The sequence below is a fragment of the Urocampus carinirostris genome, chromosome 2, assembly GCF_059441175.1.
Source record: "Urocampus carinirostris isolate Australia breed hairy pipefish chromosome 2, RoL_Ucar_1.0, whole genome shotgun sequence".
In the NCBI taxonomy this organism is placed as follows: Eukaryota; Metazoa; Chordata; class Actinopteri; order Syngnathiformes; family Syngnathidae; genus Urocampus; species Urocampus carinirostris.
In genome coordinates, this window is record NC_142350.1 from 29,700,041 (window position 1) to 29,714,698 (window position 14,658).

General features: G+C 37.4%; 1 protein-coding gene across 7 annotated transcripts in view; it reads left to right on the top strand.

The window, feature by feature from the left end:
- Positions 1 to 14,658, top strand: part of LOC148371625 (protein MTSS 1-like) — a 39,051-nt gene that overhangs the window by 9,150 nt on the left and 15,243 nt on the right. For all 7 annotated transcript variants that reach the window (XM_088326169.1, XM_088326170.1, XM_088326174.1 and 4 more), the window contains one exon: positions 5,307 to 5,380. In XM_088326169.1, coding sequence (XP_088182295.1) covers positions 5,307 to 5,380 — 74 coding nt within the window. The remainder of the gene's footprint in view (positions 1 to 5,306; positions 5,381 to 14,658) is intronic.

Below are 14,658 nucleotides of genomic sequence, written 5' to 3' on the forward strand. Positions count from 1 at the left end.
TTATTTATACACCAGTGTGTGAAAGTGGAAGGGGTTTTTTTTTTAAATGAAGAACATTTATAAACACTGCTTACGTTGATTTGACTGAAATAAAAATATCTCACACACACGCGCGTCATTAATCAGCTAAAAAGCAAACCCCAACATCAGCTAAATACCAGAGACAAAGGATAAGTTTCCACTCCTCAAAACGCAAATAACAAACAAATAAAACAAATCATGTAGTGAGTTACCCTTCTTCTGAGCTCCTTTCATCCTTGTCGGTTACTCCATATTTTGGTTTTGACTGCTGCCTCACAATCGTGGTGCTCCCGTGCCATATTAGTTTTGCAAGCTTGCAAGTTACACACATTTTTGTTTGGTGGAGAGATTCCACACTTTTGCAGACTTCAGACTAACTGTTTTATCCATGTCTGTTATGTTTCCCGAGTTGAAATGACTGTAGCCTTTGAAAACAGCACCTCTTACTGCTACTGCTCTGTTTTGCTTGCCGACTGGCGCTGGGTGTGCCGTTTTTGGCTGTGCGACGTGCTGAGTGAAGCATTAATTGTGCAACACAATGAATCGATTAACTGGTTCTGAACACTTTTTATCATTGATATTAGTCGATTTGTTGTTGCAGCCCTAATTATGAAAAATGACAGTTCTGGTAAATAGGTTATTTGGACTAATGAAATCGAGTATTTTTTTTTAAATAAAACTGCTAACAGAGAGTTTAATAAATTAATTGGTCCATTGTAAATTAATCAACGTCACTAGACTTGCCTTAGTCTAATTTACTCTTAACAAATCATAAAACAAATGTTTACATGTATATTGTTTGACTCTGTGATCTTTTGTATTGCAAATAAAGAAGATGTTGTTTCAGACAGATAAATTAGTTTTAATATTTTGATGAGGAAAATCCCCCAAAACATCTAAGCCAGACTACTTTCAAGCATCTTAACAAGCTTTTTGTAACATTACTTCCAATTAAATAAATTGACCGGAGGCGATGACAAACCCTTTTTCCTGAAAGTTATACTGAACAACAACTAAACGTGTATGTGCATTTTTAAGGTGCTACGTAGAAATTGTGACATTTTTTATTTAGATAGAAAAATGTTCACATTTTGAGACCATTACCGTATTTTCCGCACTATAAGGCGCACCTAAAAGCCTTTATTTTTTTCAAAAGCTGACCATGCGCCTTATAATACAATGCGCCTTATTTATGGATCAACATTAAGTTTTCCAACTAACTTGCAGCCGCCGACTCGATTTTCCCCCGAACGCCAAGTAGTACGCGGTGGATGGTGGGATTTATTTACCGGCGTTTCATTGGCTAACCAATGTGTCAATCATCAGTTGAATCGATCACTATTGGCTAAAGTTATTCGGAGGTCAAGAGGCGGATCCTTTTTATCATTTATAGACTGCCATTGGCTCAAACGGCAAACAAAGCCTGCAATTGGCCGAAAAAGATGTGTCAATCACCAGTTGAATCGATCACTATTGGTTAAAGTTATTCGGAGGTCAAGAGGCGGATCCTTTTTATAATGTACAGGCTGCCATTGGCTTAAACAGCGAAACAAAGCCTGCATGTGGCCGATGGCATAGAGAAAGCATTTTTTTCTATTCTGTATTTGTAAATATTGTATTCTCCTGGATTTACTACCCTCACGGATATAAGAGGACATTGCCTGCACATTATTATGAACACAACGACTTCGGTGAGCTATTCCCGGTTTTACATTGTCTTGTTTCAGACTGAACTCGATGTTTCTGTAATAAGCGGTGCTGATAATGGATGGAATGGAGTGTCTATTTTTAAATTAAACTCAATTCCAAGTGTTTATTGTCATATGCACAGTAAAGTTGTGAGCGAAAAAGAAAATAGATACGAAGGAATGCTTATCATTTCTTGAATCCCAAGACTTTAACCTTCCGAATGATGGAACGATGCATTTGAGTGACATCTTACGGACACCGCATTCGCACGTGTTCTCGACGCGTATTTGCATCTTTGCAAGATTTCGGAATGTTAAGGGGGTAATAAGTTGGACTGAACTATCTGACCGTTTTGTCCACGTTCCCATTGTAGCGCCTTATAATCCGGTGCGTCTTATATATGTCAAAAATAGGACCAAAAACTATTTTTTCGGGGTGCGCCCTATAACCCGGTGCGCCTTATAGTGCGGAAAATACGGTACTTAAAATGGTACGTTTACCCCTTTTATGTTGTGGACAAGAAAGCTCACAACTAATAGATTAAATTCATGATTGTGGTCCAAAGAAACGAAAAAAATGATTTACTGAGTTCCTCATAAAGATTGAAAGCAGTTGTATCAAGAACTTGATCCATTTTTAATGTTCATGATTGGTGGACACATCCTTGTGGTTATCATTAGTCAGACAGTAAGCAACATGTGGTTTTGCCTTGTTTTGCAGTGTTGTATGACATGTGTTTGGACTATGAAATTGCTTACTACTTGTTTTTTGACTTCATCACAGCTCGCTATTTTTCCAAGAAGTGGAATTGTATTGTTTTTCTTCCCACCTTTTAGATGCGACAACTCCCTGATATATCCCCCCGCCCTGCCATTGATAAAGTCTAAAACAAATTTTTTCACAAACTATGGAAAAATATGATTTTCATGTTTGGCACTTAATGCAGTAACTGGTTTATCAGTTGAGTAATCGCAGCTATGAAAAAATATATTCTAAACCTTAATTGTTGTACTGGTTTGAAATTAATAATTAAAAAAAGTGCATGGCCAAGCAAAATACTTGACGTCAATAAGATTAGACTACTTCATATTAAACTACTGGGCTGTGTCTACTAAATGTGAGAGTACAGTGGAGCCTCGGTTCTCAACCGTAATCCGTTCCAGAACCCTGTTCGAAAACCGATTTGTTCGATCACCGAAATCATTTTTCCCATTAAGAATAATGTAAATCGTTTTAATCCGTTCCAACACCCTGAATGTTTACCTCGAATGTTTAACGTAAACTTAAAGCTAACCCAGGCTAACCGTACGTTCGCATTATCGTAATCTTCCGTACGAAAGATTACGCTAACATGAACGTGTAAAAATAAAAAAAAAAGGATAAAGAAAATTATTATGAATAGGATTTCTTACCTTTGTGATGGTCAGCAGGAGGCGCAGGCAAAATCAGCAATAGTTGTACGCACTACTTTTCTTTTTTCACCTGTAGCAACTTTGCTGCTTGCACTGACTTTCTTCGGAGGCATAATTAGGGGCTAAAACACTTCGTACACCTATATTAAAAGCGAAAGCAAAACGAAGCACGTCCGCACCCGGTAACAGAAACACGAAAAGAACGATCTACACCCGTACGCCGCACAGCATCGCACCCTAGCGTACGCACTCATGCATTATCGGCGTTCGAACTCCGATTTTTTGACGGAACAGCGAAGCAAGAATTTCTCGATATTTTTGGTCGGACTCCGATTTGTTCGAACTGAGAGGCGTTCGAAAACCGAGGTTCCACTGTATATCTTTAATTGCCCTCTAGCACCCAGGTTTATTAAAAAAACAATCCTGAATTTCGATAGACTCGCTTCTTTTTTTTCACATACTCAGAAATGAACGGCAGGCCGTATGTCTGACGTGCCTGCCTTAACTCATGTGGAGGCTCATAGGAGCAAGAAATCATAAGTTATTATTTGCTGAAATTGGTTTTATTTTGTTATTATCAAAACATATACCTAGGTTTTCATTTTCATTGATCTTTCTAGTAAAATATATTGATTTTAACAGCTTTAAAAGTTAAAATCGATTAATTTTTGAATTTTCCTGCACAATTAAATCTGTCTTATTCAAATTAAACATGTTTGTGTGCCTGCTCAACACACTTATACAAGACCAAAAAAATAGATAGAGAACCACATACTTATTGTCCATGGACAATCCAAGTCATTAGTACATGCAAGTCCTATTTTTAATCATAAAGTTGTGGTAGTTCCAACTATGCCTCGATCACTGGACATGAACTTAGCCATTGACAGTACTGTGCCAGCTGTATTGATGCCAAGTCTACTGAATAAGTTACAAGTGTTGACATTAGCTAAGCATGTGCTACCTACTTGTAGTAATGGTAAACCACTACATAGGCCTTTTGGTCTTTAATGTTTTCTATAGCCGCTTCCAATTTGGAAAAAGTAGTGGTCTTGACCACAGTATAGCCCCCCCCACACCCAATCCACCCATGGAGCTCTGTAATCTTTGGTAGGACCGAGTTACATAGGGGTGCACACACATGGTGAAACACAAACACACCCACCTTGCCGCTTTGGCACCGATAAGTAGAAGTACTGTGGCATGTGTTCATGTGTGTAATGATGTCCTTGGGGTACTGCTCTGTAATTTAGCCCCTCTACACCCTTCTCACAAAGCAACTCGGAAATCAACCAATTACAGTGTTGAGTCACTCTTTTGGATCTAACTATGGAGTTTTTCCTCCTGCTTATTTTGGTCCGAGTCTATTACAGTGTAAATGAAGAAGTATGTTGTAGAAGGAAAAAGAGCCTGATTTCTGGACTTTGTTGGTCTTTTTGGGACAACAAAGTATAAATACATTTTTAGTTTGGTTATGTAGAACATATACAACAGCTGTGCAATGGCTAAAGTGCAGTTCTTGAAGGAGGAATATCAAGAATTTCTAGTTGGAGGTAATTCCTGTGCCTTGACACCTTTTCTCAGATTTGCTTGAGTTGATCAGACTTCACAAAAGCATTCACTTCATGAGAACACGGTATTGAGGAAATAATTTGTTTGGATATAGCTCTTCCAGTGTCAGCACTGTGCTTGAAATAGAAAGGAATCTGAGTGTGCCTATGTTGATTTTTTTTTTGGGGGGGTCAAGCCACACCCATGAATCCCATGCTAGACTCTGCCCTCAAAACCATTAATTGCTAGATTTTCATGAGCTATTGTGTGATAAGAAAAGTGGTACTGTTGTGGTTTGAATACACATTCTTCCCCCTCAATTTTACCTAAATTCAGGGACAGTGTGTGAGTTGTAATCTCACTATTGTTATGGGGATCCTTTGAGATGTATTCTAATGCATCATAAGTAGAGGCTGTAGCCTTAGAGAAAGTTTCTAGTTTGCTGTGAATGTTTAGTGTTGGATCCCTAAAGTAAACAAGCAAACACTGAGTGAGTAAGATCAACAGTCCAAGTCCTCAGCTGTATTTTAGGTTCCCTGTAATGTATTGGTGAAATCCAAATAATGGTCTGCACAGCATAGTTGATTTAGTATGTTTCTGTTTTAATCTAACTGATTTTCTTTTCTCTCTTAGAGCCTCAGTGGTTGCCTTGGCTGCCTTCTTGGATGCCTTTCAGAAAGTGGCTGACCTGGCAACAAACTCTCGAGGTAAGGAATCAAATTAAATAGTCTGTGCAATCGAGCAGGTGGTATGGTCAAAATAATTCCGTGTTGAACATTTCCCTAAAAGTGCTGAGTCCTAAAATGACTCACACACCATAACTATTTTGAATAGTGCAACATTTTTTGTTTACTCCTTCATGGTGTTAAATTTGTTTTTAATTTAAAATCTTCAATGTCATTGTACATACATTACAATGAGATTTGTTTGAAATGTCGTTGCCTGGAGCAAAACTGTAAGATAATTAGTTAAAGTGATAACATTCAATACATTAAATTAACAATGGAAATAAAATGTAAGGATAAAAGTTCACGTATGACCCTTTCTCCGTCTGGAATCTACAAAGCTTTTGTCATATGGTTGTAATAAATCCATTCAGATTCCATGAGATCATAAACATTATTCTCTGTTCTTGCATTGACCCACATATAGGTGCATGCAGGCTGGATATGAGATTACTGTTTTGAATTTAAGTTAGCCATTTAAATTGAATTTTAGTCAGCCATGTCTTGCTAAGATAATAGTAAATGGGATGTTGGTCTTTCTTGTGTGCTGCCCTTCTCTTTCAGTAGAAAATTATTGACTCGTGCCAGGGTACTCGGCATGATTATATTGGAACAGTTGAGCGATGGGGTAAATTCTTACTTGATAATTTCCTTATTAGTTTTAATAGCTGAGTCGCCATTGTAGTTGAGGTTGTAAAGCATCAATATTGTATAGATTGGCAAGCAGATCAAATGATTCTGATGACTTGATTATGGGAACATGAGGGTTTGTCAGTTATGTTTATGGTTCGGTTAAAGTTATTACTTTGGCATTGCCATCAGTGGTATAATCAATATAAATATGCTTGGGAATATTTTGTATTTTCTAACAATTGTAGGTTGTGTTAATATTTGAAATTTACAACGTTTGTTTGGACTAACCTCTTAAATATATTGAGGAAAGTCAAAATGTATGTATTACGTTGTTGCTTCAATATTTGCACACAGGTAAAACACTTAGTGTTGTACAAGAATCCAGCATGATTTTACTGAGCACATGTGCACTCCCTTCACAGTAATGCATGTAATTTGTTTCTTCTACAATCAAATAATTGTGGTTCTGTCTTACTTTTTAACCTTTAATTTTCATCTTCATTCGAGTCACTCTAACTTATCAAGTGCCCTAGTTTACTGAAAAAATGTGTGCGTGAGTTTACATGCTTTGGCATTTTACTCTAATCCCTTGTCTCAATCAGCAGCTCTACTTTTTCATCCTGTCTGGACTTGTATGATTGTTAAGTCATGAAACGGCTTACTTTACATTCAGTAGCCGCTACTAATAAGGTCTTATGTTCATCAGTGGAAAATCCGTGCTCTGAAAGTAAAAATCCAACAAAGATTAGCTTTGGGCGTGTGTTTGTCAATCTGACTGGCACGTAAACAAGCTCATTACCTGTTGGTTGAGTTGAATAACCCGTGTCCAAAATGAATGTTTTGTAGGGGTTTTACTTTCTGAAATACAACAAATTTTATGTCTTTTCATAGGTTAGCATTATAATCGTGCATATAATCATGTTTTCTTATTACAATCATGTGCATTGCAACTGATACAGCGAAAAAAAAGGTCAACCTTTAACCACACTTTTTATTTGCCCAAATAAATCAAATTTGTTAATAATTTGCAACATTTTTCAATATGTTTTGTACTCATGTATCCCATTCCATCATACAAAATATTGATTCATAAAAGGATTTAACTCTTCTTTTAAATCTGTTGGGTTGTACCAATACCTCCAACATCCAAAGTGCGTCATAATGTGCATGTAGTCTCAAACCCTGCAAGTTGCCGGTCAAATTTATAATGCATGCTTGTTGCTAATATTGTTTTAAAACTATAAGCCATTTTTTTTGTCACACCGTTTGTACCTTTAAAAATCCCAAATGGGTTAAAAAAACAGACTTGTTTTTTTTATCACTTATTAGGGTCTCTGTTGGGCAAAAAGTCGTGCACACAGACTTGGGAATGTTGAGTTAATGTACTTTAATAGCCTAGAGTTCATTAACTGTGGATGAATAACAGCAGGGTCCAAATCGCTAATAAGCATACATGAGGTAGGTAATAATTGTGTGTCTACTTGCCCTCCATCCGGTCTTTGATTGCAGAAGGGTCTTAAACTCCAAACATTAAACCCAATGTATGCTATAGAGCGCAACAGCACTGAGTGCAGACATGGCCACGTCACACATTTGTGCGTGCATATGTGTACATTTTTCTCCAGTGAATGCTCTGCAAGCTTGCGCTTGTGTTTGCCAAGTTATGTGCCTGTCAGAGACACTGCCGTTTTCTGTCAAATAATTTTAAGTTTTGCTTCAAGCACTCGTCACTCATTGAACAACCAATACTATTGTGTAAATAGATTAGAAATCATTTTTAAAGTATATCAATGTACGTTCTCCAAAAGGTATCTGAATATAAAGTACTTCAGTGCAACAAAGTATGTTTTGTCGCTGCCTCTCACCGTAGCAAATTTTGCACCAGGAAAAATAAACAAATTTCATGGTTTGGCTTCTATTAGAAAGCCGACTCGTATCCTGAACTAGTCCACTGCGTCAATGCCTCCTTTGAAAAGTCTGTTCTCTTTTTCATTTTTAGCCTGAGTGCGTACGCTGTCCTCTATCCATCTTAGAATCTCATTCTCCGTTCAATTTCCCTGCATGGCACTGAATCAAGTCTCTGTTCCCCTTGTTTGACCTGACCCCATCATGAGAACCTTACAAATCACTGCAGCCAGCAATTAAACTACCTCAATGGTCAAAAACACACTCAGCCAAAGATTTACAAGATATTTGACAAGTACAAGCTTGAGCAACCTTCTGTGCACACGTTTAAGCACTACAAAAATTGATTGATACATCTATTATTTTTGAAATACACATTTGAATGCAATAGAATGTTTTATTACTAGGTTTGTTGCACAACGCTTTACAGAATAAATCATTTACACATATGACACACATTTGTAATAGAGAAACAAATTATATCTTTCTAATATCCTCTTTCAACCAACTTAAAGTGCATGGTATTTAGCAAACAATATGTACTGTAAATATAGTGGCGGCACGGCGGATGACCGGGTATCGCATCCGCACACAGTTCTGAGGTCATGGGATCAAATCCGGCTAACAGCCTTTCTACAGGAGTTTGCATGTTCTCCCCGTTCTTGTGTGGGTTTCCTCCAGGCATTCCAGTTTCTTCCCACATTCCAAAAACATGCATGTCAGGTAATTGGCTGGTCCAAATTGTCCCTAGATGTGAATGAGCAAGTGAGTTGTCTGTCTCTGTGTGCCCTGCGACTGGCTGGCAAACCAGTTCAGAGTGTCCTATGCCTACTACCGGCAGATAGCTGAGATGGGCTACCTACTGAGGATAAGCTGTGGAGATCATGGATGGATGGATGTAGTTATAGTAGTATTTGGTTTACCATGAAATGCCCTATATTTATTCATTTGGAAATTTAATATTATTACTATTAATTATTCCTCGGCTTTTGATTACAGGCGAGGACACAGGAACGTAGGCTATACGGCCCTGGGTAGAAAAGAAAAGCATTACTGTTACACATGTACATATATAACCCATGATGTCTGTGGTTCTTGTTTGTCTCCGTCTGCACTTTGTTTTTATTCAAACAGGAACTTGGTCAAACCACTGAGAAGTGTCCTGAAGGTAGTCCAGTATTTTCTAAATTTAGTTCTTCCGTTCTTTAATAAATAATGAACAGTTCCCCTTTGACCTACGGCCACCAGCCAACAATCTAGCCTCTGTTCTGGACTACCATATAGGCTCTTACATTTTCACATTAGTTTTCTTAGATAGTGCTGTTACCTTAAAGAACCTTGACAGGAACCCAAATAAAGCCTGGAGAAATCTGGCCATGGTTTGTTTGACTTTGACAAGAAGTTTGGCTTTCATTCGGGCAACAATGACCGCCTATGTCCCTCACTTTATTATGGTAACTAAGTTTTGGCTTGTCTGCTCACCTAGGGGATATTTTCTTTATTTTGGAACAACTATCTAAAAATACGCTCACCAAACCTGGTCTGTCAAGCTTGCTTAATTTGATTATTAGAAACCTTAAGGCAAATAGATGTTGTGTTAGCTATTGTGACAAAAGCATGACATGCATACATCAGCAGGTTTATTTATTGCAACAGCTAAGGATTCCCACTATACAAAATTAAACGGGTGGCGACTGACTCCTGGTCCCAGAAAAACTAATAGTACAAAAAGAAATGTTTGAACAATTTTGTGGAAAGCTAAATCCCGTTCTTCTGACAAAATGAACATTCCAGATTGATCACCATTGTAATTTTTTTCTTTCAATTAAGCTTCAGATAAATGTTTACGTTCCACACTAAAATGACCAAAGTCCCCAAGTTACATTAATCCTTTAAAAAATAAAAGTACTCACTGTCCATGCAAACCAATCAGGATACTATTGAATAAATAAACATTTATTCTCACGGAAGGGGGACTAATACTCTGGCACATCGACTATACTTGTAATACGCAGGTTCATCTCTATGGTTAATAACAAAGGGCAAAGCTTGAAATATGCATGCAGTATTTGTAGTAGCTTGAAGCTACTGTGACATAACTTGTCCTCATTGTTCTTTGTTGTGCCATCAACACTTCATGAAACTCTGTGGATGAATGATGCGCTTGTGTGAAGACCTTGTGTGTATGTGGGCAGGCGGAGGAATATGGGGTGATGCCGGGTTGGATAATGTCACCTCACTTGCTCATTGGGTGGGTGTAATCTGTTGGTCATTATTTCAAACAAAGTGGTGTGTTGTACTTTCAAACTTATCCGTGTCTTCCGATTATCTGGTTTCATTTTTTTACCAGAGTATACCCAACTGCAGGACAATCAGTCTTCATTGGAAAACGTGCAAAGAGCTTGATGTGAGCAAGAACTGTCTGAATTTGATCTTGGAGTTCATTTAGCAAAAGTTATGTGGTGCATTAGGGATTCGTGCAGTTATGCAAGCTCCGCCAAAATATACAGTGGACATCCCTTATTATGATTTTATGACATAGATGCATAACTACTGTACATGTCCTAATAGGTTTGCACACACAAGAATTTACTCATGTTATCTAAATTGATTCCCATGCATAGTATCTGTTGGGAAGGAACATTAGGTGGGAGCTCATACGGAGCAGTCACTGATACTGCATACCTGTCAACTTATACGTTTTTCCAGTATTTTATACGTTATTTGATCATTTCATATTGTGTACGCCATCTAGAATTTTTTTTATGGGGGGGGACTGAAAGACTGATCTTGCCTTGCACATTTTTGCGCCAATCTGGATCATCTGTCACTGGTAACAGACAATAAAGTCATCGTAGATTTCTAATATTGTTGCGGTATTCTCCATAGCCTGTCTTGTTGTGAGTAGGTGCTGCAGTGTTTTTGTAAGCTTTATTATTTTTTAACGAGGAGGATTTGCAATCTTTAATAATGTTTGCTTTTGCCAGAGGTTAACAGGAATGAGATTGAGAGACTGTTGATGATACGTAAGCATTTACTGTACACTTAAATAAAGTTACTGTAACTTAAAACGAATGTAGACACACAAAAATTTGCAGCACAAATTTTTCTCGTTTTTTTTGCCCGTAGTAGTTTGCATGCGCAAACAGGACGAGCTGATGCTGGTGGTAAGCAGTCACAAGTGGTGAGTAGTCAAGAGCGTTGATTGGTCTCGAGCGATCTCTTGTGCTAGCCTCTGCGACTGCTCATGAACAGTATTTTATTACACAAAGTGAGCACAATTTTTGTTTGAAAACAAACTCTTAAAGCCAAATTCTCGTGTTTAGAGGTGCTTGTGTAAATAGGTATGACTGTAATTTATTTTTTTCACAAAATCTGTTTTAGTCTTTAGCACCAACATGGTATCTCCAATTTTCCATACTCTCGTTTTCCTCTTTTGTCATCAGCTGTTGATATATGTTTTTCTAAGTCAGCACCCGTCACTTTGCAGCAGGTGCATGTCTGTGGCGAGTCAGTCTGACTATGGAGTGTATAGGATGCCAAAGTGAGAGCGTTAAGAAAGCTGTCTGACATTTGATGAAATGAAATGAAATGATCTGCATTTATATAGCGCTTTTCAAGTCAATACTTCCCAATTAAGAGTGTTGCACGTGTCATTCAAGAACTGTTGTTCCAATAGACTATTATTCTTATGGTCCTCAATTACAAAATGTCAACAACAATGTTTTTTCCTCACAAAAAAATTCTGTTCAGAAAGGTAAAAATATAAACGGTTTTACCCGTGTTTATTATGGGGTACACAATAATGTTGAACTGGTCAATTGTGAGGACATTTGCCATTAAAAAGTGCTGTGTGGGTGGCTCAATCTGGACATGCCAAAAGCTCCAAAACAAAAGTAGGAGCATTGGTTTTCAAACTGTGGTCTGTGAGCCATTTGTGGACTTCCTCTAATTTTGGAGGGAGCCAGGGACACACACTCAGTTCTGAAAATAGCATTTGACCTATGATGTATAAAAAATACAGTTCCTTAGATACAAACTGTTTTAATAGCACTGTTAATATGCAAACATGTTAAATAAATGAATCCCTTGTATAAAAAAAGGAATTTGATTTTTTTTTTTTTTTTGGGAGAGTGATTAGGATAGTCTGATGCAGAATCAAAATCATTTAACTCCACTTAATGCTTTTTGTCATGGTCTGATTTGTAAATGTGTAATTGAAATGATGCTCCTCTAGCAAATGATGCTTTTAAAACTGGTGAGCTTCCACATTTTAACACTCCTGCCGCATTGTTTCACAACTTTCCAAAAGAGTACCATAATGGAACATCTAAGATGGCTTCAATTTGTTGTAGAAAACGGCATGAGAATAAATAGATGCTTGCTACCTTCGGGCACATTGGATTTCCTCATATGAAATTTTGAAATAAGCAGTTACATCATTCAAAAAGTATGTACTATATGAAGTAAAAAAAAACATTTTATCCGGCCTTTGGGGTAGCTTCATGCTCCCTCCAGCTCTCTAATTATTTAACCAACAGATAACTCTGCCTTAGTCCCACTAGGTAAGCACATTTAAATCCATCTGTACTAGCCACTTATCAGTGTAACCACCACTCTGGCAGACATCTGTCCCTTTACATGCTGTTGGAACAAAATCAACCTCTGTGCTCTGATAAAGAAAGAGTGAACATTTTGTGAAATTTCTTGACTAAATCAATTATTTACCTATTACTTTTTTTTACGACCATCACTATTGATCTTTTACATATTTTTACTATTTTATTTTTATATTTTTTACTTTGAGAAAGCTGCTTCTATGAAGAATTGGTGAAGTTATTCCAGTTTTTTTTTTGTATTTAGTATTAAAATTTGGGCTATAGGTGCATAAATATAGACCAGAACATTTTTGTGTGTGTAGTTTTAGCATGTTTTCCTTTTTATTTTCTAAAATGCTACCATTTTAGAGTACTTCTATGTAAATCACGCAAACACGCATTCAACAGTTTTATACAAAGGCACAATGTAGAATGCGACACAGTTCCATTGTGGATGTGGACGGTCAGTAACTTTCAGAGAGCAAGCCAAATGATTCAATCGAGATTTTTACCTAAAATGTTCTTGCTGCACACATACTTTTTTGAGTGTCTAACTACCACTGTGATGCACTACGTTGTAAAAATGTCGCTGACCTTTTTTAAATATATGAGCAGCACTACCCCACCACCAGACCACTTAAATTTTGAATTGGTGTAATTACAAGACTGCAAAACATCATGTCTCATCACTGCTATGTCTGCTGCGCCACTATGAATACTTATTTACTTAAAGCAGTTTGGTGGCCTTGTCTACAAGTAAGGTGTGTGGGGGTTGTTTTTTTGAGTGCATGTTTTGACGTGTGTGCGCAACATTGTGTGTGGCACATAACTGGAGCTGTGTCTATTTCTGTCAGAGGTCACAAGACGTAGACAGGGAAGATGCCGTGTGTGTAGAGCATTTTTATTCAGAGAAGACCACAACAGTTTTTCTTACAATAAGAGGAATGTTCACATTCTTTTCTCGTGCATGTCTTTACTACATGATATTGCACACCAAAGAATTCAACACTGTCAACTTTTTGCCAGGATTAATGAGACTATAGTAATGAAAATAAAAAAGGAGTTGACATTGGCTTATAGCAAGTTTTCTAAAAACAAAGAACACCTAAAGTCATCTGAATTCAACTGTGTGTTTTACGAGAAGTCAGACCATTAAATATGCGCCGCTAAGTTATATACAATCCTTTTACAAAAACTGACACAACAAAACCATAACGGAAGATTTACATCCTTCTGGCCCTGCCTCTCACATATAACTGAGCAAACGCAGTCTTGCTTCACACTATCAGATAATTTGACGTATGATTTGTCAACGCTAGAATCTAGTGTGCCATGTACTGTAAAATACTTGTTGGACACCAACACAAAGGGAGAAGTGTCAGGCCCAGGTTAAGTTACACCCCCCCATTCTACTGACTGCATTCCTTTTATATGTTCCGTACTGCTTTTGTTACTGCTTTGGTTCCACCTTTTACACCCGACTCCAACAGAATCTCAACTCCGCTTATACACACAGAAGCTACATTAATGTCGCTAAAGATGTAATAGCTACCTTCAATTAAACATTGTCCTAAAGAAAATGATTGTAGGTATTGCAGTCATATGGACAGAGGTAGTCTTTTTAAGTATATGGCATATTGCGGCAAATAAACTGAGGTTTTAACATATGCTTTATATCAAATCCAGATGCAGGGGTGTAGTAGTAAAATAAAAATCATTATCAGCTGAAACCAAACTCTTCCCCAGACGGTGGAAGCTTGAGCTGCTGAGTTACTGTGCAATAAGTAGATTTTGCCAGTACTAACACTTTCTTGGGTGGATTGGCTTCCCTGTAGTACTCTGAGATATGTTAGCCCCACCTTTAAGAATAATAAGCTGTTCAGTAATGGATGGATAGATAGATGATTAAACAAGTGTAGCCATAAATAAAACTGCCTTGTGTTGTACTTGGTTTAAATGTTTTTACTTGCCTCACCCTTTGCAGTTTTAGGCAGTAGACGTGGACAAAAGGCATTCAAAGTAGATTTAGTTCTCACATTTTGAATTTTTCATTTTCTAAATCACATGTTATATTTTCAATATGTAGGCCTTATTGTCTTGAGCCTTATTGTAGTTTCCAGTTTT